The sequence below is a fragment of the Oncorhynchus gorbuscha genome, linkage group LG05 (assembly GCF_021184085.1).
Source record: "Oncorhynchus gorbuscha isolate QuinsamMale2020 ecotype Even-year linkage group LG05, OgorEven_v1.0, whole genome shotgun sequence".
NCBI lineage: Eukaryota > Metazoa > Chordata > Actinopteri > Salmoniformes > Salmonidae > Oncorhynchus > Oncorhynchus gorbuscha.
The window spans coordinates 68675759-68703461 of record NC_060177.1 but is presented as its reverse complement, the minus strand read 5'-3'; the positions used below and the strand labels follow the sequence as shown (position 1 = coordinate 68703461).

Here is a 27703-nt window from a genome sequence, read left to right as displayed (position 1 = left end):
GTTTATAACAATCTGACATATTTGTAATATTGAAGTTATAAAGAATAACGGTTTTCGTATTATGCCAAACGGTTGTTTGATTAAATATGAATTATTAAAAAGGTGAAATGTAGTCTGAAATGTAAATGTAAATGTTAAATGAATTGTAAATGCGCGTCCTTTTGGCCTACACGCACCTCGGCAGACGCGCTTGTCAAACCATCTAACCAAACACATTTTCTCGTGAACAGTTGCTGTTCGTGATGAATGTAGCGTACTGTTTGTGTTCCTGTTCATTCAAAAGGAGATGACACATACAATTATAGCAATCAACTAAAACAGTCGGTCCTGAGTTTGAATTGACATAACTATTTTCCTTGACATTAGGCATATTGAGTGACAAAGCATCAGACTTTATTTAATCTGAATTATGTGAATTATAGGCCTACATGTTCACTTATGCAGCCAAAGAAGACGACAATCACTTGACAGTTAAAAATTAAATAGGTCTATTCAATAAATATACTGCTAGTGTAGGCCAATTATCTCGAAACGATTGTTTAACATAATTATACATCTTCTACACGTTTTATAAAATATTTCGAGAAAAACGTGTTTTATATCTCACACTTACCAACTAAGGCTGCTGTTTCTTATCGCAGGATTAGGATTTGAGACAATGAGGGGTCTATAACTCTCTCGCTCACTCGCTGTCTCTCTCTCTCTCCCATATGAGGAAAGAGAATACATACAGGTCAGAGGGCGCAAGGAGAGAGAGAGGAGAGAGGAGAGCATTCCGCTGCACATGAAGTTTAGAAACAGTCGTAGTCTGATATTCGCAAAACACCCTCACGTCGCCTAGTTATCACATTTGCATTACATTTACATTTAAGTCATTTAGCAGACCAATAAGCATGTTGATATTTGTCCATCGGTCATTTCCATCCATTTCTCTGGCAGTTGAAATGCTTATAATACCACCGATTGGTAGCAGTAGACTAGGCCTAATGTTGACTATATAGGCAAATCTCTGTGATCATTAACAGTGTAACCAAACCGTGCGGGTCCGCGGGGGGTTAGTCGTGTGAGCGCGGTGACGTGTGTGGTGTACGTGGCGACGGAAACCGTTATCAGAGCATCCCCCCCAACTCAAGACACACAATCTCCACTCCACAACAGCCACAATCCTAATGCCACTCCATGACAGCACATTATTTATATGAATGCCCCAACGCACAGACGTATGGACTGCTTCATATGAGACCGTCGAGGACTGTTGACAGACTAGTAGCCTACAAACCCAATAGAGTCAATAGACTATAAATGTCCCAGCGCTGAACTGTCATCTGAACACGGTAAGACACAACAATTGTTGAAATAACCTGGTCTGTTTTGGAGAGGTGCATGGCCTACAGGCTATAGTCGTTTGTCTTTTTATTTGTGATAAAAATAGAGATATATCCTACTTAGCATATATTTATGAAAGCATATAATATAGGACTATTACTATAGGACTATTATTAAATGATCTGCAAGGCTATCACTTGAGAAAATAATGTTTGGGTTGAAGGGAAACTTGCGCGTTAGAGCGCGCGGGACACTGCATATATAACGGCCCGAATTCTGGTGAGAATCTTGTAATAATGAGTTTATTACCGTCAAAAATGACCGTTTTGAAGAACATGAACGAATATCAAAGAAGAATGTCAAGGATATGGAGTCATTATCGGTAGCCTATGAGTCGAAGCCAAGAAAATGTGAGAAAAGTATATAAAATAGCATATGCTATAATTATTTAGGCCTACACAAAGACAATTTATTACACAAACGCAGGTCTATAATTTAACACAATTTGGCTATTATAATAGACTACATCTGCAATGTAGCCCTGACAGACTTTTTCAGTGTGTGTGATTTCGGATGGATTATTTCATGGAAATCAGAGTCAAATTCATTTCGCCAACCGGAGAGAGCCGAGTCCAAACGAACGCCAGTTTACCTCGCGTTGACCCCTTCAACTTTCAACTCCGGTTGACTCTGTGCTCGAGCTGCACGGTAATGCGCGCAGCCGGTTGATTATCTCGATTGTCAGTAATCCAGACATTTTCGCGCTCACTGCACCAAATATCTTTGGAGGATGGTAGCCTATGCGATAATATACATGTCTAGGCTAGTTTAGCTATTTATATTCTGAGATAATGCATTCGTGTATTTATTTATTGTTACTCCTCTCTTCAATAGAGATTATGTAGTCTACTTTCATGCTATTAAACCAAACCAAATCCTCATAAAACGACGACCCCCCCCCATTTTATATCTCCCTCTCATTGTGTGTGTGTGTGTGTGTGTGTGTGTGTGTGTGTGTGTGTGTGTGTGTGTGTGTGTGTGTGTGTGTGTGTGTGTGTGTGTGTGTGTGTGTGTGTGTGTGTGTGTGTGTGTGTGTGTGTGTGTGTGTGTGTGTGTGTGTGTGTGTGTGTGTGTGTGTGTGTGAGAGAGAGAGAGACATCTTCTGATCCAATCTTTCAGTGACATAAATTGATAATTGTGATAGGCCTACTTTGATCGATTTGACTCCTGATATTTAGGGCATTTAGGGCCTGGTCTCTTGAGGGTCGACCAGGCTGCGACAACGGTCAGAGTCAGACAGTAGTAGGAAAGGTTGTCCAGACATAGGCTACAATCCAGTTTTAAAATACTAAGACGTATATAACCTTCGTCCAGTATGAAATTCACGGTATAATGCGTTACTGACGGAGGTCTGCTCACAGAGTGTTCTAATTCATTCGGTTACTTAAGTGCATGAGTGTGGGCCTGTGGGAATTTTGGATATAGGTAACACAGCGACTCGGGACACTGATTTAACACACACACCAGGATGACCGTTGAACTGTGTTCTCCAGGGACGAAACAGAACAGCGCATAAGGTAGGCGGCCTACACCCAAAGAGTAAGGAGTGTTTGAGAAGTGTTTGAGTATGAATGTGTTGTTTAGTCTCAGCAGCTTGGCTTTAGACGGTGGACTCCATGACGTTCCTGTCCAGAGTTGATGTATAGTGCAGACCTGGGTTCAAATACTATTTCCATTACTTCAAAGTCATTTCGAAGTAGGCTAAGTATTTGGATAATTTGTATTTGAAAATAAAAGTAGTTTAATGTTGGAATGTAGGCCTATTTGGAAATACACTTGAAAAATATTGGCATGAGGAAATACTCAAATACACAAAGTGACATTTTAAACACAAATATTTAAATACTATATGCATTTAAACCCAGTTTGGTCCTATGGGCATTTGAAATAATGTGTTTTTGGAAACAAGTATTTGTAAATAGATGTTATTTGAAAATACTATCAAATAGGCTACTTCAAATAGAAGTAGCTGATTTGGCCACATTATTTGACAGAACAAAAATACACCGAAAAATAAGTAGTATATATATAATGCTGTTCAGTGAGAGATATTCATGTGCAGTCTGGAACTCTCATCGGTCATCTAGAAACACTGTTTAGATTTGATTTAGTCTCATCGCGTAAATTCAGTTTTACAGCGTGATTGAGATTTAAAGTCAATGTTCCTGAATTAGCGGAGACTGCATTCACGGTAAACGCTGCATATTTCGGCTCCATCAGAAATGACCTTAACATTTCTATCGCGTATATGTAACGCTTCAGTTTTACAGATTGAAAGAGCCTTTAGCGTCACTAGAAATGTTATAGTCAATAATATATTGAAAACAATGTTGTTGTTTTTACCAGTGTGCCTTGATCTTTCACAGTTTATAGCATCATATCATTGTATAGCTTACTAATAACATACTTGATTTCTAGTAGCCTAAAATAGTGTTATTCTTAGGTTATTATTAATACATTATTTATAAGCTTAAATTCATGTATGCATAAACTACATTATTCATTATTAGCCTGTTATTAGATTATGATTATGATGATAATGGTGATGATTAATATTGTTGTTATTGTTGATAATATTATTGTTGTTATTATTACGTTGTTAATTAATATGCCCACCATGTGACATAATCATGAAATTATTTTCAATATGGCCTAATAATAGTTTGTCACAAAGCCTTAGCCTACAGATATTTGATTTCTTAATTTGTTTCATTTTATTATCTAGACCATTTGTGCATGAGCATATTTCTTTACGTGTTTTAAAAGGCATAAACCAGATTATTTGGTAGTATAGTTTTAGTTTGAATTGCATTATTATTTTGGCATATTTTCTGTGAAATGAGACTGCGCTGCACATTGAATTCAAGTCAATATTTTCAGCTCTACAGTCAACATGTTAATATATTAGTGGAGATCATATTTGCTTTATTTTGCAACATTTCAATGTAGCCTATAATACACGCTTTAGTGAACGCTTTTCATTTGGATGATACACTAAGCATATAATTGAATCCGGATATACACTGGGTGTACAACACATTAAGAACACCGTCTCTTTCCGTGACATAGACACTGACCAGGTGAATAGGTGAAAGATGTTTCCCTTATTGATGTCACTTGTTAAATCCACTTCCGTGTAGACGAAGGGGAGGATACAGGTTAAAGAAGGATATTTAAGCCAATTAAGACATGGATTGTGTATGTGTATGTGTATTATTATTATCATTATTATTATGTGTGTCATTCAGAGTGGGAATGGGCAAGACAAAATATTTAAGGGCCTTTGAATGGGGTATGGTAGGTGCTACCCGTTTGTATCAAGAATTGCAACACTGCTGGGTTTTTCACGCTCAACAGTTCCGCTTGTGTATCAAGAACGGTCCACCACCCAAAGGACATCCAGCCAACTTGGTACAACTGTGGGAACCAATGGAGTCAACATGGGCCCGCTTTCGACACTACACCTTGTCGAGTCCATGCTCCAACGAATTGAGGCCTAGGCGAATGATTCTGAAAATACAGCATCCATATAGGCCTATCTCCTTTGGCTATTAGCTTAATGGAATATTGAATGATTGCCTCTGTAGTAGGTCTAATTGGCTAATAGTAAAGTATTGACTGATAATATAATATCAGATAATAGTGTGTGCGTGTGCGTGTGCGTGTGCGTGTGCGTGTGCGTGTGCGTGTGTGTGTTGCGTCTTTCCCGACCGTGTGTTTCTCGGTGTCAGGTGGTGTCATGGCCAGCGCCATCCAAGAGCGCGCGGACACCGAAAAGGACTCACCGAAAGAGAACAAACCGGAGAATAACACTCGCTCCCTGAGCTCGCCACCTTCACCGCAGACAACGTGCACACAGCAGGTAACTAACTTGTGTGTGCGTGTGTGTTTAATAGTTCTAAACATAAAAACGATGCACTTCCATTTATTTTTAAATTGTGGGTGATGACGATTTTTGCATGCATCGTAATTGCATGATTTTTCTCCTTAAGTGATATGGAAAAATTCTTATTGAAAATAATGTCATTATTAGGCTAATAATCTATGGTGTTATAGCCTATTAGAGATACCTGTTTTTTCACAGAATAATTTACTAATTTAAACGATTAATTTATTCCCCCAATATAATAACTAAAGTCAGCTAAGTAGGAGTCCATGTCATGTCAAAGCAGAAACAAAACAGTCCGTTTTAGGAATGCAGGAGCTGACTATGACCTAGATTTGGTTTCTAAACTGTCGGTTGGTTACCTAGAACATGCCCAGAGCAACACCGACTGACTGCTTCTCTCTGGTCATATCTGTGTCAAAATGTCGTTGTTGACGGATAAATGTGAAACCTTCAGTAAGTAGCCTGTTTAACAATGTAGGCGTATGCAGCATGTAATACATAGGCTTACACTGTTATTGTTATTAATGTAAAATAAACCTGTTCCAATACGACCTAGTCTCATTAAGATAAAATACAATGTAAATTGACAGGCTTTACAGACCAACATATTTGTATTTTATTTTATTTATTTGTTCTTTTTACAATGTTCAAATAACACGTTTGTGTAGACTTATAGGTAGGATATTCATGGCGGAGGGAGTGGGTCTTTGGTTTAAATGTTGAATACATTTATAATCTCACCTATTCTCTCTGTTCTCAGGGAATGGATGGAATAAAAGTATACATGGAAGAGCGGGAACTGTGGGATAAATTCCATGAGGTTGGAACGGAGATGATCATCACTAAGGCGGGAAGGTAAAATAGCCTTAATCTTAATCTCTTCATTTTTTATCTTCAGACATCAGTGCGGAATGTTTTGAAAAGGTAAAAGTAGCCTATTCTTTGCTGAATGTATTTTTGTATTAGGTGAGATTGAGAATTAAAAACGTGTCCCTATAAACTTGCAAACACATAGTTTCTCTCTTTTTACGTTGGATTAGGCTATATGGTAATTACCAAGGAGCATTTAGGAAAAAATACAAACGAATCTACTAGGCCTATAGACCTGTTAACCCTTCAAATATTTAGTCACATTTTTGTGATTAATGTTTGTAGCCTAACATTTTTATTTAGCCTATAATTACCACAAGTATGTTTTGTTTCGGTTTTTGCTCACAACTGCAGCGATGGTTGTTATGCCTTAGTGATAGGCCTACTGATATTGCTATGTTCCTTACTGTCTGTCGGTGGTTTTCCTGTCTCGCCAGGCGGATGTTCCCCTGCTACAAGGTGAAGGTGACGGGCCTCAACCCTAAAAGCAAGTACATTCTCCTCATGGATATCGTGCCAGCAGATGACCACCGCTACAAGTTCGCTGATAATAAATGGCAAGCTTCATATCACATCTTTGCATATTTAAATAGCCTACTTGATGTGTATTATTTGTGTTAAATGTAAACTAATGTGTATCTCATGAGCTTATTAAATAAATACTTGAAATGGGCTTAGTAGCCTATAACTGACTCTACACACCCAATAGTCAAGTTTCAAGCTTCAAAGTATCAGAAAACCAAGAGCTAGGCTTATATCCATCTCTCCTATTAGAGATTTAATCCCAATAAGACTATGCTGATAAGAATTACATTTACAGAAATGATCAAATGCTATATGCTGTATTTTAACAACATCACAGAGAGAGAAATATAACACAGAGCAGAGCCGTGGATGTATAGCCCTACTAAAACGCTGCAGTGATGTCCCAGTCCTACCCCGTGCCCTGTGCCCTGTGCCCTATTTCCCTGTGTTTGCCTGCTGGCCGCGCTCCACTCCCCCTGTCCCTGACCACCGGTTCAGTCTCAGTACCATGGGTTCATGTGGCGGGCAGATTAAAGAGCAGGTCTCTCTGAGGTCCACGCCAGCATGAGGCTGCAGGGGAGATCTAAACCCACATGTGCTGCGTGAGTCTGTCATCCTCTCCCTGGTCACGTGATGATGCCCTGTTGCACCCTAAAAGACACTTCATTCAGCTGATATCCCTGGCCCAATGGGAGGCAGATGGCCCATTTTCAGTCATGTTTAGGACAAGGACCTATGTTAATGTCTAATGTGAACCCTGTTGTGCGTGGGTAGATTTCCCTCTAAGGGAGGTTCTTTGTTTGTAAATATCCGTGGTGCTCTGTCATTTCCCTGTCCCATTTGACAGACTTAAAATAACTTCAGTGAACATGTTTTCCAGCTCGGTCCAGTTGTGGCCAGTTGGAGGCCTTCTTCTCAGACAGATTCCAACTTAAGAAGTCATACACACAGACAACAACAAGCACACACGTCATGGTCTATTGTACACTGCTCAAAAAAATAAAGGGAACATTAAAATAACACATCCTAGATCTGAATGAATGAAATATTCTTATTAAATACCTTTTTCTTTACATAGTTGAATGTGCTGACAACAAAATCAAACAAAAATTATCAATGGAAATCAAATTTATCAACCCAGGGAGGTCTGGATTTGGAGTCACACTCAAAATTAAAGTGGAAAACCACACTATAGGCGGATCCAACTTTGATGTAATGTCCTTAAAACAAGTCTAAATGAGGCTCAGTAGTGTGTGTGGCCTCCACGTGCCTGTATGACCTCCCTACAACGCCTGGGCATGCTCCTGATGAGGTGGCGGATGGTCTCCTGAGAGATCTCCTCCCAGACCTGGACTAAAGCATCCGCCAACTCCTGGACAGTCTGTGGTGCAACGTGACGTTGGTGGATGGAGCGAGACATGATGTCCCAGATGTGCTCAATTGGATTCAAGTCTGGGGAACGGGCGGGCCAGTCCATAGCATCAATGCCTTCCTCTTGCAGGAACTGCTGACACACTCCAGCCACACGATGTCTAGCATTGTCTTGCATTAGGAGGAACCCAGGGCCAATCGCACCAGCATATGGTCTCACAAGGGGTCTGAGGATCTCATCTCGGTACCTAATGGCAGTCATGCTACCTCTGGAGAGCACATGGAGGGTTGTGCGGCCACCCAAAGAAATGCCACCCCACACCATGACTGACCCACGGCTAAACCGGTCATGCTGCAGGATGTTGCAGGCAGCAGAACGTTCTCCACGGCGTCTCCAGACTGTCACGTCTGTCACATGTGCTCAGTGTGAACCTGCTTTCATCTGTGAAGAGCACAGGGCGCCAGTGGCGAATTTGCCAATCTTGGTGTTCTCTGGCAAATGCCAAACGTCCTGCACGGTGTTGGGTTGTAAGCACAACCCCCACCTGTGGACGTCGGGCCCTCATACCACCCTGATGGAGTCTGTTTCTGACCATTTGAGTAGACACATGCACATTTGTGGCCTGCTGGAGGTCATTTTTCAGGGCTCTGGCAGTGCTCCTCCTGCTCCTCCTTGCACAAAGGCGGAGGTAGCAGTCCTGCTGCTGGGTTGTTGCTCTCCTACGGCCTCCTCCACAACTCCTGATGTACTGGCCTGTCTCCTGGTCGCGCCTCCATGCTCTGGACACTACGCTGACAGACGCAGCAAACCTTCTTGCCACAGCTTGCATTGATGTCCCATCCTGGATGAGCTGCACTACCTGAGCCACTTGTGTGGGTTGTAGACTCTGTCTTATGCTACCACTAGAGTGAAAGCACCGCCAGCATTCAAAAGTGACCAAAACATCAGCCAGGAAGCATAGGAACTGAGAAGTGGTCTGTGGTCCCCACCTGCAGAACCACTCCTTTATTGGGGGTGTCTTGCTATTTGTCTATAATTTCCACCTGTTGTCTATTCCATTTGCACAACAGCATGTGAAATTTATTGTCAATCAGTGTTGCTTCCTAAGTGGACAGTTTGATTTCACAGAAGTGTGATTGACTTGGAGTTACATTGTGTTGTTTAAGTGTTCCTTTTATTTTTTGAGCAGTGTATTTAATGTGAACCAGAACATTTTGCCTGTTTCAAATAGATCAGTTTAGTTTATTGTCCTACAAGGATGATCATTTTTGGAAACATCTTTCATGCTCACATGGTTGTGATTTGCTTGTACGTCATCCATCGCTCTCATTAACACCTGGATTGGTATTAACATATTCTGATGTCACTGATGGGAGCCAGCTGTGTCTCTCTTCATGTTGAAAGCAGTTTAAATGTGAGGAGGATGTTGGTCTAATAATAAGAATAGATACAGCCAGAGGCACCACCGTAGCATGTCAGATCTGTGTGTCTCCTGTGACAGTAGAGGAACAGTATAGAGCATGGTCGGGTCAGACTGTGTGTGTGTGTGTGTGTGTGTGTGAGAGAGAGAGAGAGAGAGAGAGAGAGAGAGAGAGAGAGAGAGAGAGAGAGAGAGAGAGAGAGAGAGAGAGAGAGAGAGAGAGAGAGAGAGAGAGAGAGAGAGAGAGAGAGAGAGAGAGAGAGAGAGAGAGAGAGAGAGAGAGAGAGAGAGAGAGAAACATACAGTACGAGTGGCAGCAGAATAGGGCAGGGCTGGGTCAAAGCAGGGCCATCTGACACTCACATCAGTGTCCTATTGTGATTGATATTTGGTTGAGTTGTCAACGTGTGAATTCAGTGTGCGTGTGTGTGTCAGGTCTGTTTCGGGGAAGGCGGAGCCGGCCATGCCAGGGAGGTTGTACGTCCACCCTGACTCTCCAGCCACTGGGAGCCACTGGGCACGCCAGCTTGTCTCCTTCCAGAAACTCAAACTCACTAACAACCACCTGGACCCCTTTGGACACGTCAGTCCTTTACTTCTCTCTACCTGTGTGTGTGTGTGTGTGTGTGTGTGTGTGTGTGTGTGTGTGTGTGTGTGTGTGTGTGTGTGTGTGTGTGTGTGTGTGTGTGTGTGTGTGTGTGTGTGTGTGTGTGTGTGTGTGTGTGTGTGTGTGTGTGTGTGTGTGTGTGTGTGTACGCGCGCGCGTGTGTGTGTGAAGATGGATAGCACTGCTGATAAAACAGCGGTAACCACAATAATGATGTTAATGTTAATGACGTTCAGGGCCATTAGCTCATGCCTAATATCCATGCCTGGTAGGACTATCACATCAGTTAGGATTAGGTCTCTCAACGAACACACACACACACACACACTCACGCACGCACGCACACACACACACACACACACACACACACACACACACACACACACACACACACACACACACACACACACACACACACACACACACACACACACACACACACACACACACACACACACACACACACACACACACACACACACACAAGAGAGGGACCACAACAAAGATACACCCAGTAAATTGGTACAAAAAGAGACACAACTGGAAATTAACAATTTAGCATGGGTCCAGAGTAGACAGAAGGGCAATTTTTTGGCCCTATTGAATATCATTCTACAAGTACAAATTTTACAATCATTCTACAGCATTCAGTGTTTTACTGTTTACTGTATGTCTCTGTTTTTGCTGTATTGCAGATTATATTAAACTCAATGCATAAATACCAACCCCGCCTCCACATCGTTAAAGCAGATGAACACAATGGGTTTGGTTCGAAGAACACAGCCTTCTGCACGCACATGTTCTCAGAGACCTCATTCATCGCCGTGACATCATACCAGAACCACAAGGTACTGAATCACTGAAAACACAAAGTCATTATTATTTAGTTAACAAAGTCACATTTTTGTTCATATTATTTGATCAGATATTTCTGGATTATTTTGTCATAGATACAGTTGAATTATCCAGGTCCTGTTGTGCAGATTATTTAACTGAGTTGCAGCTAAAGCAGGCCAGAGTTGTCTTATGGTTGTATATTTTTGCCATGTGAATCAGTGCATTATTCCCCGGGGTCACTGTTCTCAATTCAACATGTCAAATCCGATAACATCCGAGTGTGTACACTTCACAGGGCAGTTCCAACCTGTTCCTTTCCTTTGATCATGTCTGTTACGGTTCCGGCACCAGAGAGCTGGAACCATACACACATAGTTCTCCTCTCTCTCTCTCTCTCTCTCTCTCTCTCTCTCTCTCTCTCTCTCTCTCTCTCTCTCTCTCTCTCTCTCTCGATTCAATTCAAGGGGATTTATTGGCATGGGGAACATACAGTTGAGGTCAGAGGTTTACATACACTTAGGTTGGAGTCATTAAAACTAGTTTTTCAACCACTCCACAAATTTCTTGTTAACAACTATAGTTTTGGCAAGTCGGTTAGGAAATCTATTTTTGACACAAGTCATTTTTTCAATTGTTTACAGACAGATTATTTCACTTATCATTCACTGTATCACAATTCCAGTGGGTCAGAAGTTTACATACACAAAGTTGACTGTGCCTTTAAACAGCTTAGAAAATTCCAGAAAATGATGTCATGGCTTTAGAAGCTTCTGATAGGCTAACTGACATAATTTGAGTCAATTGGAGGTGTACCTGTGGATGTATTTCAAGGCCTACCTTCAAACTCAGTGCCTCTTTGCTTGACATTATGGGAAAATCTAAATAAATCAGCCAAGACCTCAGAAAAAAGTTGTAGACCTCCAGAAATCTGGTTCATCCTTGGGAGTAATTTCCAAACTCCTAAAGGTACCACGTTCATTTGTACAAACAATAGTACGCAAGTATAAACACCATGATACCACACAGCATCATACCGCTCAGGAGGGGGATGCATTCTGTCTCCTAGAGATGAACGTACTTTGGTGCGAAAAGTGCAAATCAATCCCAGAACAACAGCAAAGGACACGCACACACACACACACACACACACACACACACACACACACACACACACACACACACACACACACACACACACACACACACACACACACACACACACACACACACACACACACACACACACACACACTCACACACGCACTCACACACAGACTCACACAGACTCACGCACACACACACACACACACACACACACACACACACACACACACACACACACACACACACACACACACACACACACACACACACACACACACACACACACACACACACGCACACGCACATGCACACACACACACACAGACACACACACTCACGCACACACACAGACACGCACACACACACACACACACACACACACACACACACACACACACACACACACACACACACACACACACACACACACACACACACACACACACACACACATTCAATGTATGCGTTCAATAATTATATTTTTGCAATACATTTTAAACTATTGAATTCAAATAACATTTCTGAACACAAATTCAGCTTTCTTTAATTCAAATTACATTTCTGTTGGCATTGATTATAACTCCATAGTAAAAGCCCACGTGTATTTTGATAAATACATGCCGTGCCTAACAAGAAAAACACAAACCAACCCCACTGTGACATTGGCAGTGAAAATAAATATTTTTCACTCCAAATGTTCCAAGAACCAGTATATTTGACTTGATGTATTTAAACCTGGCGACTGTTGAGGGAAACAGTTTACACTGGGATCTTCTGCTGGTTAAAAAATGTATTCTGTCAGAACATGGGTTCCATGTTTGGGTTCCAGATAGAACCCTTTTGGGTTCATTTAGAACCCTCTGTGGAAAGGGTTCTACATTGAGCCCAAAAGGGTCCTTCCAGGAACCAAAAAAGGGTATTCAAAGGGTTGTCCTATGGGGATAGTCAAATAACCCTTTTAGGTTCTATGTAGCACCTTTCCTTTCTAAGAATGTGGGTCTGTGAAATGTTCATGTTGCTATCCAGAGTCCCCAAATCCACCCCTGTTCATGTCCAGATCCAACATTCCTTATGGATCAGTAGGATACAGTACAACACAGGACAGGGCTGGGTGTTAAGTGACCTAAGGAAGTATGTTGTGTCCCTGTCAGATCACCCAGCTGAAGATAGAGAACAACCCGTTCGCTAAGGGCTTCAGAGGCAGTGATGACATGGAGCTGCACCGCATGGCTAAGATACAGGGGTGAGTACAGCCTCTCTCTCTCTCTCTCCCTCTCTCTCCCTCTCTCTCTCTCTCTCTCTCTCTCTCTCTCTCTCTCTCTCTCTCTCTCTCTCTCTCTCTCTCTCTCTCTCTCTCTTGCTCTCTCTCTCTCTCTCTCTCTCTCTCTCTCTCTCTCTCTCTCTCTCTCTCTCTCTCTCTCTCTCTCTCTCTCTCTCTCTCTCTCTTGCTCTCTCTCTCTCTCTCTCTCTATTGCTCTCTCTCTCTCTCTCTCTCTCTCTCTCTCTCTCTCTCTATTGCTCTCTCTCTCTCTCTCTCTCTCTCTCTCTCTCTCTCTCTCTCTCTCTCTCTCTCTCTCTCTCTCTCTCTCTCTCTCTCTCTCTCTCTCTCTCTCTCTCTCTCTCTCTCTCTCTCTCTCTCTCTCTCTCTAGTGATCTACAGTAGAGGATTCTGTGGGGAAGAGGACTGGTAGGGGTGTTTTCTGTCCTGGGTGGGTGGTGTACAGGCCTAGGGTTTGGGCTGACTCTGGACCTATACTGTACGTTGGCCAGGCCTGGGTATATATTGCCTTCAGAAAGTATTTAGACCCCTTTTTCCACATTTTGTTATGTTACAGCCTTATTCTAAAAATAAAAAAATCCTCAGCAATCTACACACAATACCCCATAATGAAAAAGTGAAAACAGGTTTCTAGAAATATTTGCAAATTGTAAAAAATTATCTAAATGAAATACCTTATTTACATAAGTATCCAGACCCTCTGCTATGAGACTCGAAAATAGATTATCCTTGAGATGTTTCTACAACTTGATTGTAGTCCACTTGTGGTCAATTCAATTGATTGGAGATGATTTGGAAAGGCACACACCTGTCTATATAAAGGTCCCACAGGTGACAGTGCTTGTCAGAAAAAAAAACCTCCATCATCCTTAAATGGAAGATGTTTGTAACCACCAAGACTCTTCCTAGAGCTGGCCGCCCGGCCAAACTGAGCAATCGTGGGAGAAGGGCCTTGGTCAGGGAGGTGACCAAGAACATGATGGTCACTCTGACAGAGCTCTAGAGTTCCTCTGTGGAGTTGGGAGAACCTTCCAGAAGGACAATCATCTCTGCAGCACTCCACCAATCAGGTCTTTATGGTAGAGTGGCCAGAGGGAAGCCACTCCTCAGTAAAAGTCACATGACAGCTCGCTTGGAGTTTGCCAAAAGGCACCTAAAGACTCTCATACCACGAGAAACAAGATTCTCTGGTCTGATGAAATGAAGATTGTAAACTTTGGCCTGAATGCCAAGCGTTATTTCTGGAGGAAACCTGGCACCATCTCTACAGTGAAGCATGGTGGTGGCAGCATTATGCTGTGGGGTTGTTTTTCAGCGGCAGGGACTCAGAGACTAGTCAGGATTGAGGCAAAGATGAACGGTGCAAAGCACAGAGAGATCCTTGATGAAAACCTGCTCCAGAGTGCTTAGGACCTCAGACTGGGGCGAAGGTTCAACAGGACAACGACCCTAAGCACACAGCCTAAACAAAGCAGGAGTGGCTTCGGGACAAGTCTCTGAATGTCCTTGAGTGGCCCTGCCAGAGCCCGGACTTGAACCCGATTAAACATCTCTGGAGAGACCTCTGGATAGATCTGCAGCAACACTCCCCACCCAATCTGACAGAGCTTGAGAGGATCTACAGAGAAGAATGGGAGAAACTCCCCAAGTACAGGTGTGCCAAGCTTGTAGCGTCATACCCAAGAAGACTCGAGGCTGTAATAGGTGCCATAGGTGCTTGAACAAATTACTCAGTAAAGGGTCTGAATACTTATGTAAATATGATATACACTTCTAAAAACATGTTTTTGCTTTGTCATTGTGGGTTATTGTTTGCAGATTGTTGAGGGGACAAAACAATTTAATACATTTTAGAATAAGGCTGTAACGTAACAAAATGTGGAAAAAGTCAAGGGGTCTGAATACCTTCCAAAGGCACTGTAGCGTAGCCAACAGGCGAAGGGACTGACTAGTTAACTACTTGTTGTGGCAGGCAAAAATGGCAGTGTGGAAGACCAGGAAACATGAGATGCGGGGTGGAAGGACCCCAGGGCTGTGCTGCTGGGGTTGGTTTGGGCCAGCTCACATTGACTATGATGTTAAAGTGCAGACTGACAGTTTTAATTTGAGGGTTTTTTCATACATATTGGATGAACCCTTTAGAAATGACAGCATTTTCTATACATATTCCCCCAGTTTAGGGGACAAGCACTTGTATGTGTATTAATAAAGTAGTCAAAAGTTTAGTATTTAGTTGGGTGGTCCCATATTGTGGATGCGACCATGATTACGGATAGTCCTAACTGAAAATTAAATAATGATACGTGAGAAAGTTACAGACGCACAAGTATCATACTCCCAAGACATGCTAACCTCTCACCATTACAATAACAGGGAAGGTTAGCATTTTCGAGGGCGAGTATGATATACAGTACCGGGCAAAAGTTTGGACACACCCACTCATTCAAGGGTTTTTCTTTATTTTTACTATTTTATACATTGTAGAATAATAGTGAAGACATCAAAACTATGAAATAACACATATGGAATCATGTAGTAACCAAAAAAGTGTTAAACAATACAAAATATATTTAATATTTTAGATTCTTCAAAGTAGCCACCCTTTGCCTTGATGGCAGCTTAGCACATGCTTGGCATTCTCTCAACCAGCTTCACCTGGAATGGTTTTCCAAGAGTCTTGAAGGAGTTCCCACAATGAGCACTTGTTGGCTGCTTTTCCTTCACTCTGCGGTCCAACTCATCCCAAACCATCTCAATTGGGTTGAGGTCGGGTGATTGTGGAGGTCAGGTCATCTGATGCAGCACTTCATCACTCTCCTTCTTGGTCAAATAGCCCTTACACAGCCTGGTGGTATGTTCGGTCATTGTCCTGTTAAAAAACAAATGATAATACCACTAAGTGCAAACCATTTGGACTCATCAGATATTTTGATTTGTTTAACACTTTTTTGGTTACTACATGATTGCATATAATAAATTTCATAGTTCTGATGTCTTCACTATTACTCTACAATGTAGAAAATAGTAAAAATAAAGAAAAACCCTTGAATGAGTAGGTGTGTCCAAACTTTTGACTGGTAGTGTATGTGCATCATTTCCTACTTATCATTATTTACAATTAATTCAGCACTATCTGTAATCATGGTATCGTCTACAGTAACATATTCTATTATTATTTACAATAAAGTGACTCCAAAATGACACAATACATTGTTCACCATTAATTTATATTGCTAACAAAATAATCTGAAACACAACCAAAACAATCAGCAAATGCATCCAACAAGTTAGTAGAGTCACAAGCTTGATGTAATCATTGGGTTCTAGGAATATGGGACCAAATACTAAACTTTTGACTACTTTAATGCACATGTAAGTGAATTTGTCCCAATAGTTTTGGTCCCCTAAAATGGGTGAACTATGTACACAAGTGCTAATAATTTCTAAACGGTTCACCCGATATGAATGAAAATACCCTCAAATTCATGCTGACAATCTAAACTTTAACCTCAGAGTCATTGTATAATTTCAAATCCAAGGTACTGGAGTACAGAGCTTCAGACGTTTGAAAGGTCTGTTTTGAGTCAGCAGTTTAAGGGGTTAAGTGTTCTATGTCCTCTCAGAGAGAGACTGTAGATTAGGAGAAGGTGGAGAGAGGATGAGAAGGGAGGACTGGAAATGTATTTTATTAGTCACTGTACTGCTCTATGTGAGGTAGGAGGAAATAAGAAAGGGGAAGGACTGTGGTGTTAGAGTGAGAGAAGAGGGAAACAGGAGAGTATCTGAAGTGGCATGTTACTGAGAGTTTATTTTTAGAGAAGCATATTATCTCTCAGCAGAGTGTGTGTGTGTGTGTGTGTGTGTGTGTGTGTGTGTGTGTGTGTGTGTGTGTGTGTGTGTGTGTGTGTGTGTGTGTGTGTGTGTGTGTGTGTGTGTGTGTGTGTGTGTGTGTGTGTGTGTGTGTGTGTGTGTGTGTGTGCGTGCGTGCGTGCGTGCGTGCGTGCGTGCGTGCGTGCATGCGTGAGTACGTGTGTGTGCGTGTGTGTGCGTGTGTGCATACGTGAGCGTGTGTTTGTGTGTGTGTCACAGTAGGATGAGAGGTAGAGAGACAGCCCACTGTCCCCTACATAACACTGAGGTAGCTGAGAGGCCAGTGTAGAAGAGAAAAAGAGAGAGAGAGAGAGAGAGTGGAGTGCGTGCGTGCATGCGTGAGTACGTGTGTGTGCGTGTGTGCATACGTGAGCGTGTGTTTGTGTGTGTGTCACAGTAGGATGAGAGGTAGAGAGACAGCCCACTGTCCCCTACATAACACTGAGGTAGCTGAGAGGCCAGTGTAGAAGAGAAAAAGAGAGAGAGAGAGAGAGTGGAGGAAAAGCAAGTAGAGAGAATAAAATATGTATTTTTTGCAGAGTGGATATTTGCTGTACAGCAGGTAAATACTTCATAAAATGGAAGTCTATCATTTTTATTTTTTTTATTTGATTTATTTAACCTTTATTTAACTAGAAAGAGCTCATTGAGATTCAAATTTATTTTTATTTTGGCCAAGATAGGCAGCACCAAGTCATTACAAAAAAATTACAGACAGACAACATGAAAAACTACAAGTAATCTAGTAAAAACCATTGAATTCACAAGAGTATAAAACAGCAAATTAAAAACATTGACAAGTCAGGGAATCAGCCTCAAAATCCTTCATCAGTGATTTAAAAACACCAATCAGGACAAGTTCTTCCAGTTTAAAAGTATTTTGTAAGGTGTTCCAAGACGATGGTGCAGAGTACATAAAAGCCCTTTTACCATATCCAGTTCAGACATTTGGAACAGTTAGCAGGATAAAGTCCAGCGAACGAAGACAGTACCCACCACATTTCTGAACAATAAAAATGCACAAATAAAAAGGTAGTAAACCCAAAATGGCTTTGTAAATAAAAGTATACCGTGCGTAAGGGTTTTACAGTTTAAAATAAATCTTAAAGTGCCATGGTAAAGAGTGTCAATTGATTTCAAACACTGAGCGGAAGCATTCATATATAAAATATCCCCATAGTCTAGTAAAGGTATAAATGTGGCTGATACTAGCCTCCTTCTGGCTTCAAAAGATAAACAGGACTTAATCCCAATTTCAGCTTCAATTTTTTTTGTAAGTTGTTGAATATGCAATTTAAAAGAGAGGCCGTCATCAATTAAAATTCAAGATATTTATATGAGGTTACAACCTCAATATCCTTGCCCTGACAGGTAGTAATAGATGATAGGTTCAGAGGTCTATTTCTTGCATTAGAAAACACCATTTGTTTAGTTTTGTCAGTATTGAGGATAAGCTTCAATTGACACAAGGTATGTTGAACAGTATAAAAAGCAGGTTGCATGCTCTGGAAAGCTTTTGTACGAGACGAGGCACAACAGTAAATAACAGTATCATCAGCATAAAAATGAAGTTGTGCATTTTGGACATTTTTGTATAAATATTGAATAAGAGAGGACCAAGTACAGAGCCTTGGGGCACACCATTCAAGACAGACAATTTAACATAAGCCCATCAAATTGAGTGCACTGAGTTCTATCAGACAGATAGTTAGCAAACCACGCAACTGCATGCTCCAAAAGACCTACACTCGACAATCTCTGCCTTAGTATAGCATGATCAACTGTATCAAAAGCCTTAGAGAGATCAATAAAAAGTGAGACACAGTGCTGTTTTTTGTCAATGGCTTCAGTGATATAATTTAAAACCTTCATGGCTGCTGTAATTGTGCTGTGCTTCTTCCTGAAGCCTGATTGGTACATTGATAAAATAGAGGTAGTAAATAAAAACTCTTTTAGTTTTCACTTACAAGGGTTTCAAGTATTTTCACCAGGGGTGACAGCTTTGAGATTGGCCTATAATTATTTAAAAGAGTTGGATCTCCCCCTTTTTAAGGTGGTAGGACAAATGCTGATTTACAGATCTTTGGGATTTCATTACATTCCAGGGTTAGATTGAACAGAGATGTAAGTGGTTCAGCTATTAAATCAGCTGCCAGATTTAAAAAGCAGGGATCCAAAATATCAGGACCTGCAGACTTTCTCTGATCTAAGGATTTCAGGGCTTTATGTACCTCCTGCACTGAGAATAGCAAAAAGCTAAAGGCTTGACCAGCTCTCACTGGTTCATCCACACAGGTTTGTAGAGACAGAGGACACTGAATCAAACAGCCTACCAGATGATACAAAGTGCTCATTGAAACAATTTCAGTTTTGTCATATATAGCAACATAGTCCTTCAAAACACATGACGGTAATTCATTAACATTACTGTTACCAGACACAGACTTAATAGCCTTCCAAAACTTTCTAGGGTCATTCAGGTTATCAGTGGTAACAGACATAAAATATTCAGACTTGGCCTTCCTGAGAAGAAAAGAACACTTGTTTCGTAGCTGCCTAAAAATAAGCCAATCAGCATCAGAACATGATTTCCTTGCTTTAGCCCAGGCTAGATTACGGTCGTGAATAATACAAGACCCCTCAGAAGAAAACCATGGATTATCCCACCCTTTAACCCTGAACTCGCGGAATGGGGCATGTTTGTTTACTATTTGGGATAAACCATCATGAAAGAATTTCCAGGCAGTTTCCACATCAGGGATAAGCTCAATCTTGCTCCAGTCAAAATAAAACAAATCATGAAAGAAAGCCTGCTCATTAAAACACTTCAAATTTCTCTTACGAATAAAACGTGGGTTTGTCTTTGGAACCTTAGTATTTCTAACAGCAACAACAGCACAATGGTCACTTAAATCATTACAAAAAGAATGAAACTGGGAGGGAGAGTGAAAAAATAAAGAAATACTGTGGTTTGATTCTGAAGTGGTAGACACATGGAAATATACAGTATATTTAAGAACTAAATTCTTGTGTAATGTCTTGGCAAGCAGCTTAGACAATATTTTCACCTTAATCAGACGGTTTGGCCTAAAATATACTCATATATCTGCAGTGACTGGAGACCTGTCTAATTACTGTGCTTGGTCTCTCTCTCTCTCTCTCTCTCTCTCTCTCTCTCTCTCTCTCTCTCTCTCTCTCTCTCTCTCTCTCTCTCTCTCTCTCAGTAAGGAGTATCCGGTGGTTCCTCGTAGCTCAGTGCGTCAGAGGGTGTGTCCTAGTGTGAGTCCGTTTGGGGGGGAAGCGAGGGGGTTGGGTTCACACCCCTATTCCTGTGAGAATGGGGTGAGCAGCACCACCCAGGATCTCCTCACCCTCCCTCCAGCCCCCTACACCCTCCCCCAACCAGACCCACACAAACACATGCAGGTGTACCACTGCAACAAGAGGAAAGGTACGCTACGCTGCACTTGTCTGCTTACTGTCACCCTAGAACAGGGGTTACTGTCACCCTAGAACAGGGGTTACTGTCACCCTAGAACATGGGTTACTGTCACCCTAGAACATGGGTTACTGTCACCCTAGAACAGGGGTTACTGTCACCCTAGAACAGGGGAGTCAAACATCCGGCCCACGGGTGGTTTGAGTATTTATTTATTTTTTCCAATATACTTTCAAATGTCTAAAACCAAATCAAAACTGTGTAGAAATGATCACGTTTCCTGACTGTGTCCAGATCGCTAATAATCCAGCCAGATCACCCTTTATACAAGTCAGTATTCAACGTCCATCCATGTCTGTGGACGTTGGGAGATGATATGGAAGCCGGCCACTAGGGGCAACAGTGAGCGCTGTTACCTTCAAGTAGGTTTGGTTTTCTAGGTTGTTGTGGATGGGGATAGCGAATGGGCGTAAGCATCTGTAAGTTCAAATCCAGCAATACAAAGTTGTTTTGAATATTTTAGTTTTAAATGTATCCCAAACCTTAACCCTTACCTCAACCATTTGGAGTTAACTTCTTATGGCTGCAGAGGTAGTATTGAGTAGCTTGGATGAAAGGTGCACAGAGGTGCCCATATTCAATGGCCTGCTCCTCAATCATAGTTGCTAATATTTGCATATTATTATTAGTATTGGATAGAAAACACTGAAGTTTCTAAAACAGTTTGAATTATGTCTGTGAGTATAACAGAACTCACATAGCAGGCAAAAATATGAGAAATTCCACTTCCTGTTTTTTTTCTGGGGGTGGCAGATTTTCAACCAAGCTCTCATTGAAATTACAGCGAGATATGGATGAGTTTTCACTTCCTACTCCTTCCACTAGATATCAACAGTCAATAGAACTTTGTCTGATGACTCTAATGTGAAGGGGGGTCGAATGAGACAGGAATTAGTCACCACTGCCACGAGTTGACCATGCTTTCACTATGCACATTCACAGTGGAAGGACTTGCGTTCCACCGGTCATCTGAAGTCATTCTAATTCTAATTGGAATGTTATTCAAGATATATGTAAACAACATTCTAAAGATTGATTCAGTACATCGTTTGACATGTTTCTACTGACTGTTACGGAATTTTTGGTCATTTTGTCACGTTATAGTGGACGCACATTGTGACTTTGGAATTGTTTACCAAACGCGCTAACCAAAGTAGACATTTTCGAACAAATCAAGCATTTATTGTGGACCTAGGATTCCTAGGACTGCATTCTGATGAAGTTCATCAAAGGTAAGGAAACATTTATCGTGTCTTATCTGGTTTCTGTTGACTCCAACATGGTTGCTAATTTGGCTACTGTTCTGAGCTCCGTCTCAGATTATTGCATGTGTTGCTAACTTTTTTTTAAATCTGACACAGCGGTTGCATTAAGGAGAGGTATATCTATAATTCCATGTGTATAACTTGTATTATCATCTACATTTATGATGAGTATTTATGTTGAAACGATGTGGCTATGCAAAATCACTTGATGTTTTTGGAACTAGTGAATCTAATTTGCCAATGTAAACTCAGATTTTTTTTATATAAATATGAACTTTATCAAACAAAACATGCATGTATTGTGTAACATGAAGTCCTATGAGTGTCATCTGATAAAGATAATTCAAGGTTAGGGAATCATTTTATCTCTATTTCCGCTTTTTGTGAATGCTATAGTTTGCTGGAAAATGGCTGTGCTTATTGTGGTTTGGTGGAGACCTAACATAATCGTTTATAGGGCTTTTGCTGAAAAGCATATTTGAAATCGGACACTTTCGTGGGATTAACAACGAGAATAGCTTTAAAATGGTATGAGACACATGTATGTTTTAGGAATTGTAATTATGAGATTTCTGTGGTTTGAATTTGGCGCCCTCTATTTTCACTGGTAGTTGTCATATCGAGCCCGGTAGTGAGATTGCAGACATAACAAGTTTTAATGCCTAAACTCCACCCTAACCCTAAGAATTCAGAGTTAATGTCTAAACTCCACCCTAACCCTAAAAATTCAGAGTTAATGCCTAAACTCCACCCTAACCCTAAAAATTCAGAGTTAATGCCTAAACTCCACCCTAACCCTAAAAATTCAGAGTTAATGCCTAAACTCCACCCTAACCCTAAGAATTCAGAGTTAATGCCTAAACTTAACTTTAAACACTTTGAAATTTGACTTTGTAACAAACTCAAAAAAATTGAATGACAAACATCGATGAATGTCTCATTCTGATGTGAGACTGAGAACTTGTTGAAACACAACCTAAATGAAAGCAAGACAGATCAGAGAGCATCAAAAATTCCAATAACGATGGATAGAGGAAAATGTTTAGCACATTTTGATGACAAGGAAATATAACCAATTTTCATTGCGGACCTCCAGACCTTGTTGAAGATGGAATGCGGCCCCCATGGTAAAATGAGTTTGACACCCCTGCTCTAGACACTGGATTAGTTTTTTATGCCTCTTTGAGTCTGGCATGTTTTGTTTCTATGATAGATGTTGCTAGTTGAAGACCACCCAGCTAGCACATAGCATTCTGAAAACCAAATGTTTCTATGATAGACGTTGCTAGTTGAAGACCACCCAGCTAGCACATAGCATTCTGAAAACCAAATGTTTCTATGATAGACGTTGCTAGTTGAAGACCACCCAGCTAGCACATAGCATTCTGAAAACCAAATGTTTCTATGATAGACGTTGCTAGTTGAAGACCACCCAGCTAGCACATAGCATTCTGAAAACCAAATGTTTCTATGATAGACGTTGCTAGTTGAAGACCACCCAGCTAGCACATAGCATTCTGAAAACCAAATGTTTCTATGATAGACGTTGCTAGTTGAAGACCACCCAGCTAGCACATAGCATTCTGAAAACCAAATGTTTCTATGATAGACGTTGCTAGTTGAAGACCACCCAGCTAGCACATAGCATTCTGAAAACCAAATGTTTCTATGATAGACGCTTAGCATTCTGAAAACCAAATGTTTCTAGATTGAAGACCACCCAGCTAGCACATAGCATTCTGAAAACCAAATGTTTCTATGATAGACGTTGCTAGTTGAAGACCACCCAGCTAGCACATAGCATTCTGAAAACCAAATGTTTCTTAGAGCTTAACGGGAGCTTGGTTGTCCTGTGGTTATTTTGCATATAATCTTCCCACAACGTTCTAGGAGTGGTGCAGGACAGTTGCTTAACTTTGGAATATTCTCAGCATATTGAAGGATCTTGACAAAATAACTTTATTTTCTTGGTATTTCAATACTTTAACAGAACATTTCCTAAAGGTTCAAGAATGGTTACATTTTTGGTAATGTTCTAGGAACATTCTCCAACTGCTTTTACATTGGGATTGGTCTCAAATAGTTCCGAGAACGTTAAGAAACAACGTTCTCCTTTGGGAATTTCAATAATTCAGCATAATTTTTACTACAGGATTCTTCATGGTTCTAGTTAAAGTCATGTTCTCAGAACATTAAGAAAACGTTTCATAAATACATTAGTAATGTTCAAAGAACGGTCTAAGAATGTTATTGAAAAACATTGACATTCCGTCTCAGCATCTTGTTAAGTGTGTTCATGTGTGTGGTCACGCCCACTTATTGGCCACACCTGATCTTAATGAGTGCTTGTTTCCTTTGAAATAGGATCTGTTTGAATGGGCTAAATTGAACAGCTTTGTATGGGTTAAAAAACCATGGCATGCTAGCTCCATCCTGGTGGCGCAGTGGACTCATTCCATGGTTAGAGAACAGGAGAGCATAGGTTTGAACCTCACTGATGCCGTGCCACAATAAAAAAGAAATGTGTTTGCCAAAGCAAATGAATCTCCATGTGTACTGTCTGTGCTTTGAGTTCAAAACCATTAATGCAAGCAATCATTGCTATCCAGAAAGTTATTCAAAAACCTCTAAATAACCTATAATTTCCATTCTCAGAATGTTAATAAAACCTCCCAGGAAAAGTTTCAGGGAATCACAGTAAAACACTCTCAAAACCTTCCTGCAACCTACAAATGTACTTTTTTAAACGTTCTCAGAACGTTAAAAAAAATATTACATTTTGTCGGTCAGGAAACCTTATGGCTTCGTTACCAGAACCAACGGGGAACCAAGAATGTACGTTCCCACAACTTCCAAGGAACCGAATGTGCTTGCTGGGCAGTTCCTTTCATAGTGTATTCCACAATCTTACACCTCATTCTCCCTCTATCTCTCTCTCTCTCTCTCTCTCTCTCTCTCTCTCTCTCTCTCTCTCTCTCTCTCTCTCTCTCTCTCTCTCTCTCTCTCTCTCTCGCTCTCTCTCTCTCTCTTTCTCTTTCTCTCTCTCTCTACAGCAGATGATACCTGTCCTACAACAGAGCATCACCAGTACAGGAAGTCCTACATCAACAGTTCTCCCAGCGATGTTGAGTCTTACTATCACCCATCTGCTTACCCTCCTCCTCCTCTTCCTCCCGCTGTCCATCCCCATCCCCCTGGTCTCTCTGACTCCCTCTACAGGTCAGAGGCGGGGCAGCGGCAGGCGTGTATGTTTGCTGGATCTGAGCCCAGAGTGGATGACCTCAGCTGTACATCCTGGTCCTACAGCTGCCCTTTGACTCCTGCTATGACCCCCATGGCCCCTACTGACCCCTACATGACCTTCCCCCACCAGCCCTACTCCTCCAGTCCCCGGGGCTCTCAGCTGAGCTCAGTAGCCCACCAATGTTCTCCTCCTCTGGACTCTCTCTCCCAGTGCCCCTACCAGACCCAGAACTCCAGACCACCCCAGATACCCCAACACACCAGCCCACCCCTCAGAGAGTACCACTGCTACCCCACCTCCCTGTCTCCTACCCAATACCACACCCTACACACACAGACCAGGGGAGGGGTCCCAGAGTGGAGCGAGCCCACCTGATTGAACCACAGGTGTAGGGGAAAGACAGACTGGTGACTGGGGGTTCTATTTATGTGAGGTGTTTATGTGAGGTGTGTTGTTTGATGTGTGAAGAGATTTAATTTGCCAATTGTGTCTTTCCCTGTGCTGTGGATTGAGCCTTGGATTGTCTTTGTGTTACATTTAATACCACCCCCCACTGTCTGGGACCACTCCGGAAGGAACTGATGTTAGCGGAACCAGGTGGATAAGCACTATAAGGAGGGACAGGAAGGAAGATGACAACGTTCCAAACCTCATCCCTGAGACTGTTTTTAATAATGCACTATGTTACCTGTCTGTCACTTGAAGAAGTGTGACAGTGTCTCTGTGGCCGTGGTTTCCAGTTGGTTTGTGTGTGTGTGTGTGTGTGTGTGTGTGTGTGTGTGTGTGTGTGTGTGTGTGTGTGTGTGTGTGTGTGTGTGTGTGTGTGTGTGTGTGTGTGTGTGTGTGTGTGTGTGTGTGTGTGTGTGTGTGTGTGTGTGTGTGTGTGTGTGTGTGTGTGTGTGTGCGTGCGTGCGTGCGTGCGTGCGTGTTTGTGTCAGCTCAGCTCAGGGCTGCTGTGAGTTAATGTCGTCTGAGAGGCTGGCTGAGTGGCCACAGGCAGAGCAGAAGAGAGATAAACAGTTAGTTTAGAACAGGCTGCAGGGAGTAAGATGTGACACACACACACACACACACACACACACACACACACACACACACACACACACACACACACACACACACACACACACACACACACACACACACACACACACACACACACACACACACACACACACACACACACACACACACAGGGCCATGCACAGATCTTTGGTGGGGCAGGTTCTCATTTCAGGCTTCAAACATAAAGATATAAAACTGTATTTTTTTGTGAAGAATCAACAACAAGTGGGACACAATCATGAAGTGGAACAACATTTATTGGATATTTCAAACTTTTTTAACAAATCAAAAACTGAAAAATTGGGCGTGCAGAATTATTCAGCCCCTTTAAGTTAATACTTTGTAGCGTCACCTTTTGCTGTGATTACAGCTGTAAGTCGCTTGGGGCATGTCTCTATCAGTTTTGCACATAGAGAGACTGAATTTTTTTCCCATTCCTCCTTGCAAAACAGCTCGAGCTCAGTGAGGTTGGATGGAGAGCATTTGTGAACAGCAGTTTTCAGTTCTTTCCACAGATTCTCGATTGGATTCAGGTCTGGACTTTGACTTGGCCATTCTAACACCTGGATATGTTTATTTTTGAACCATTCCATTGTAGATTTTGCTTTATGTTTTGGATCATTGTCTTGTTGGAAGACAAATCTCCATCCCAGTCTCAGGTCTTTTGCAGACTCCATCAGGTTTTCTTCCAGAATGGTCCTGTATTTGGCTCCATCCATCTTCCCATCAATTTTAACCATCTTCCCTGTCCCTGCTGAAGAAAAGCAGGCCCAAACCATGATGCTGCTACCACCATGTTTGACAGTGGGGATGGTGTGTTCAGGGTGATGAGCTGTGTTGCTTTTACGCCAAACATAACATTTTGAATTGTTGCCAAAAAGTTCAATTTTGGTTTCATCTGACCAGAGCACCTTCTTCCACATGTATGGTGTGTCTCCCAGGTGGCTTGTGGCAAACTTTAAACATCACTTTTTATGGATATCTTTAAGAAATGGCTTTCCTCTTGCCACTCTTCCATAAAGGCCAGGTTTGTGCAATATACGACTGATTGTTGTCCTATGGACAGAGTCTCCCACCTCAGGTGTAGATCTCTGCAGTTCATCCAGAGTGATCATGGGCCTCTTGGCTGCATCTCTGATCAGTCTTCTCCTTGTATGAGCTGAAAGTTTAGAGGGACGGCCAGGTCTTGGTAGATTTGCAGTGGTCTGATACTCCTTTCGCAAGGCACTGTATATAACTTAAATCCATTCATTGTTTTCTACTGCTCTTGTAGCCAAATTCTACTGTATTCATATTTTTTTTTTACATAGGCCTTAATTCTCTGCAATAACACTCATTCATCACACATTGTAGGGCATTAAAGCTAGAACCACAAATGACAGGGAGTTAAAAGAACCACTACTGGGGTGGGCTATATCAGCTGGTCATCTAGAATGTAGGTAATGAATCAGCTAGTTAGCATGGTTATGCT

At 41.6% G+C, this 27703-nt stretch overlaps 1 protein-coding gene across 2 annotated transcripts; it reads left to right on the top strand.

Moving 5' to 3' along the window:
• Positions 1-1163: 1163 nt before the first annotated feature.
• LOC124036397 (T-box transcription factor TBX5-like) lies at positions 1164-26522 on the top strand. Of its 2 annotated transcripts, none has more exons than XM_046350941.1 (9): positions 1164-1334; positions 5118-5248; positions 6036-6130; positions 6583-6702; positions 9898-10045; positions 10765-10917; positions 13162-13253; positions 20384-20610; positions 24977-26522. In XM_046350941.1, exons 2-9 carry the CDS (start codon positions 5126-5128, stop codon positions 25540-25542), a joined length of 1524 nt encoding a protein of 507 aa, XP_046206897.1. In that variant the 5' UTR covers positions 1164-1334; positions 5118-5125; the 3' UTR covers positions 25543-26522. The 2 variants fall into 2 exon arrangements, with proteins under 2 accessions (XP_046206897.1, XP_046206898.1); XM_046350942.1 differs by having other exon boundaries at positions 25143-25390.
• Positions 26523-27703: the final 1181 nt, after the last annotated feature.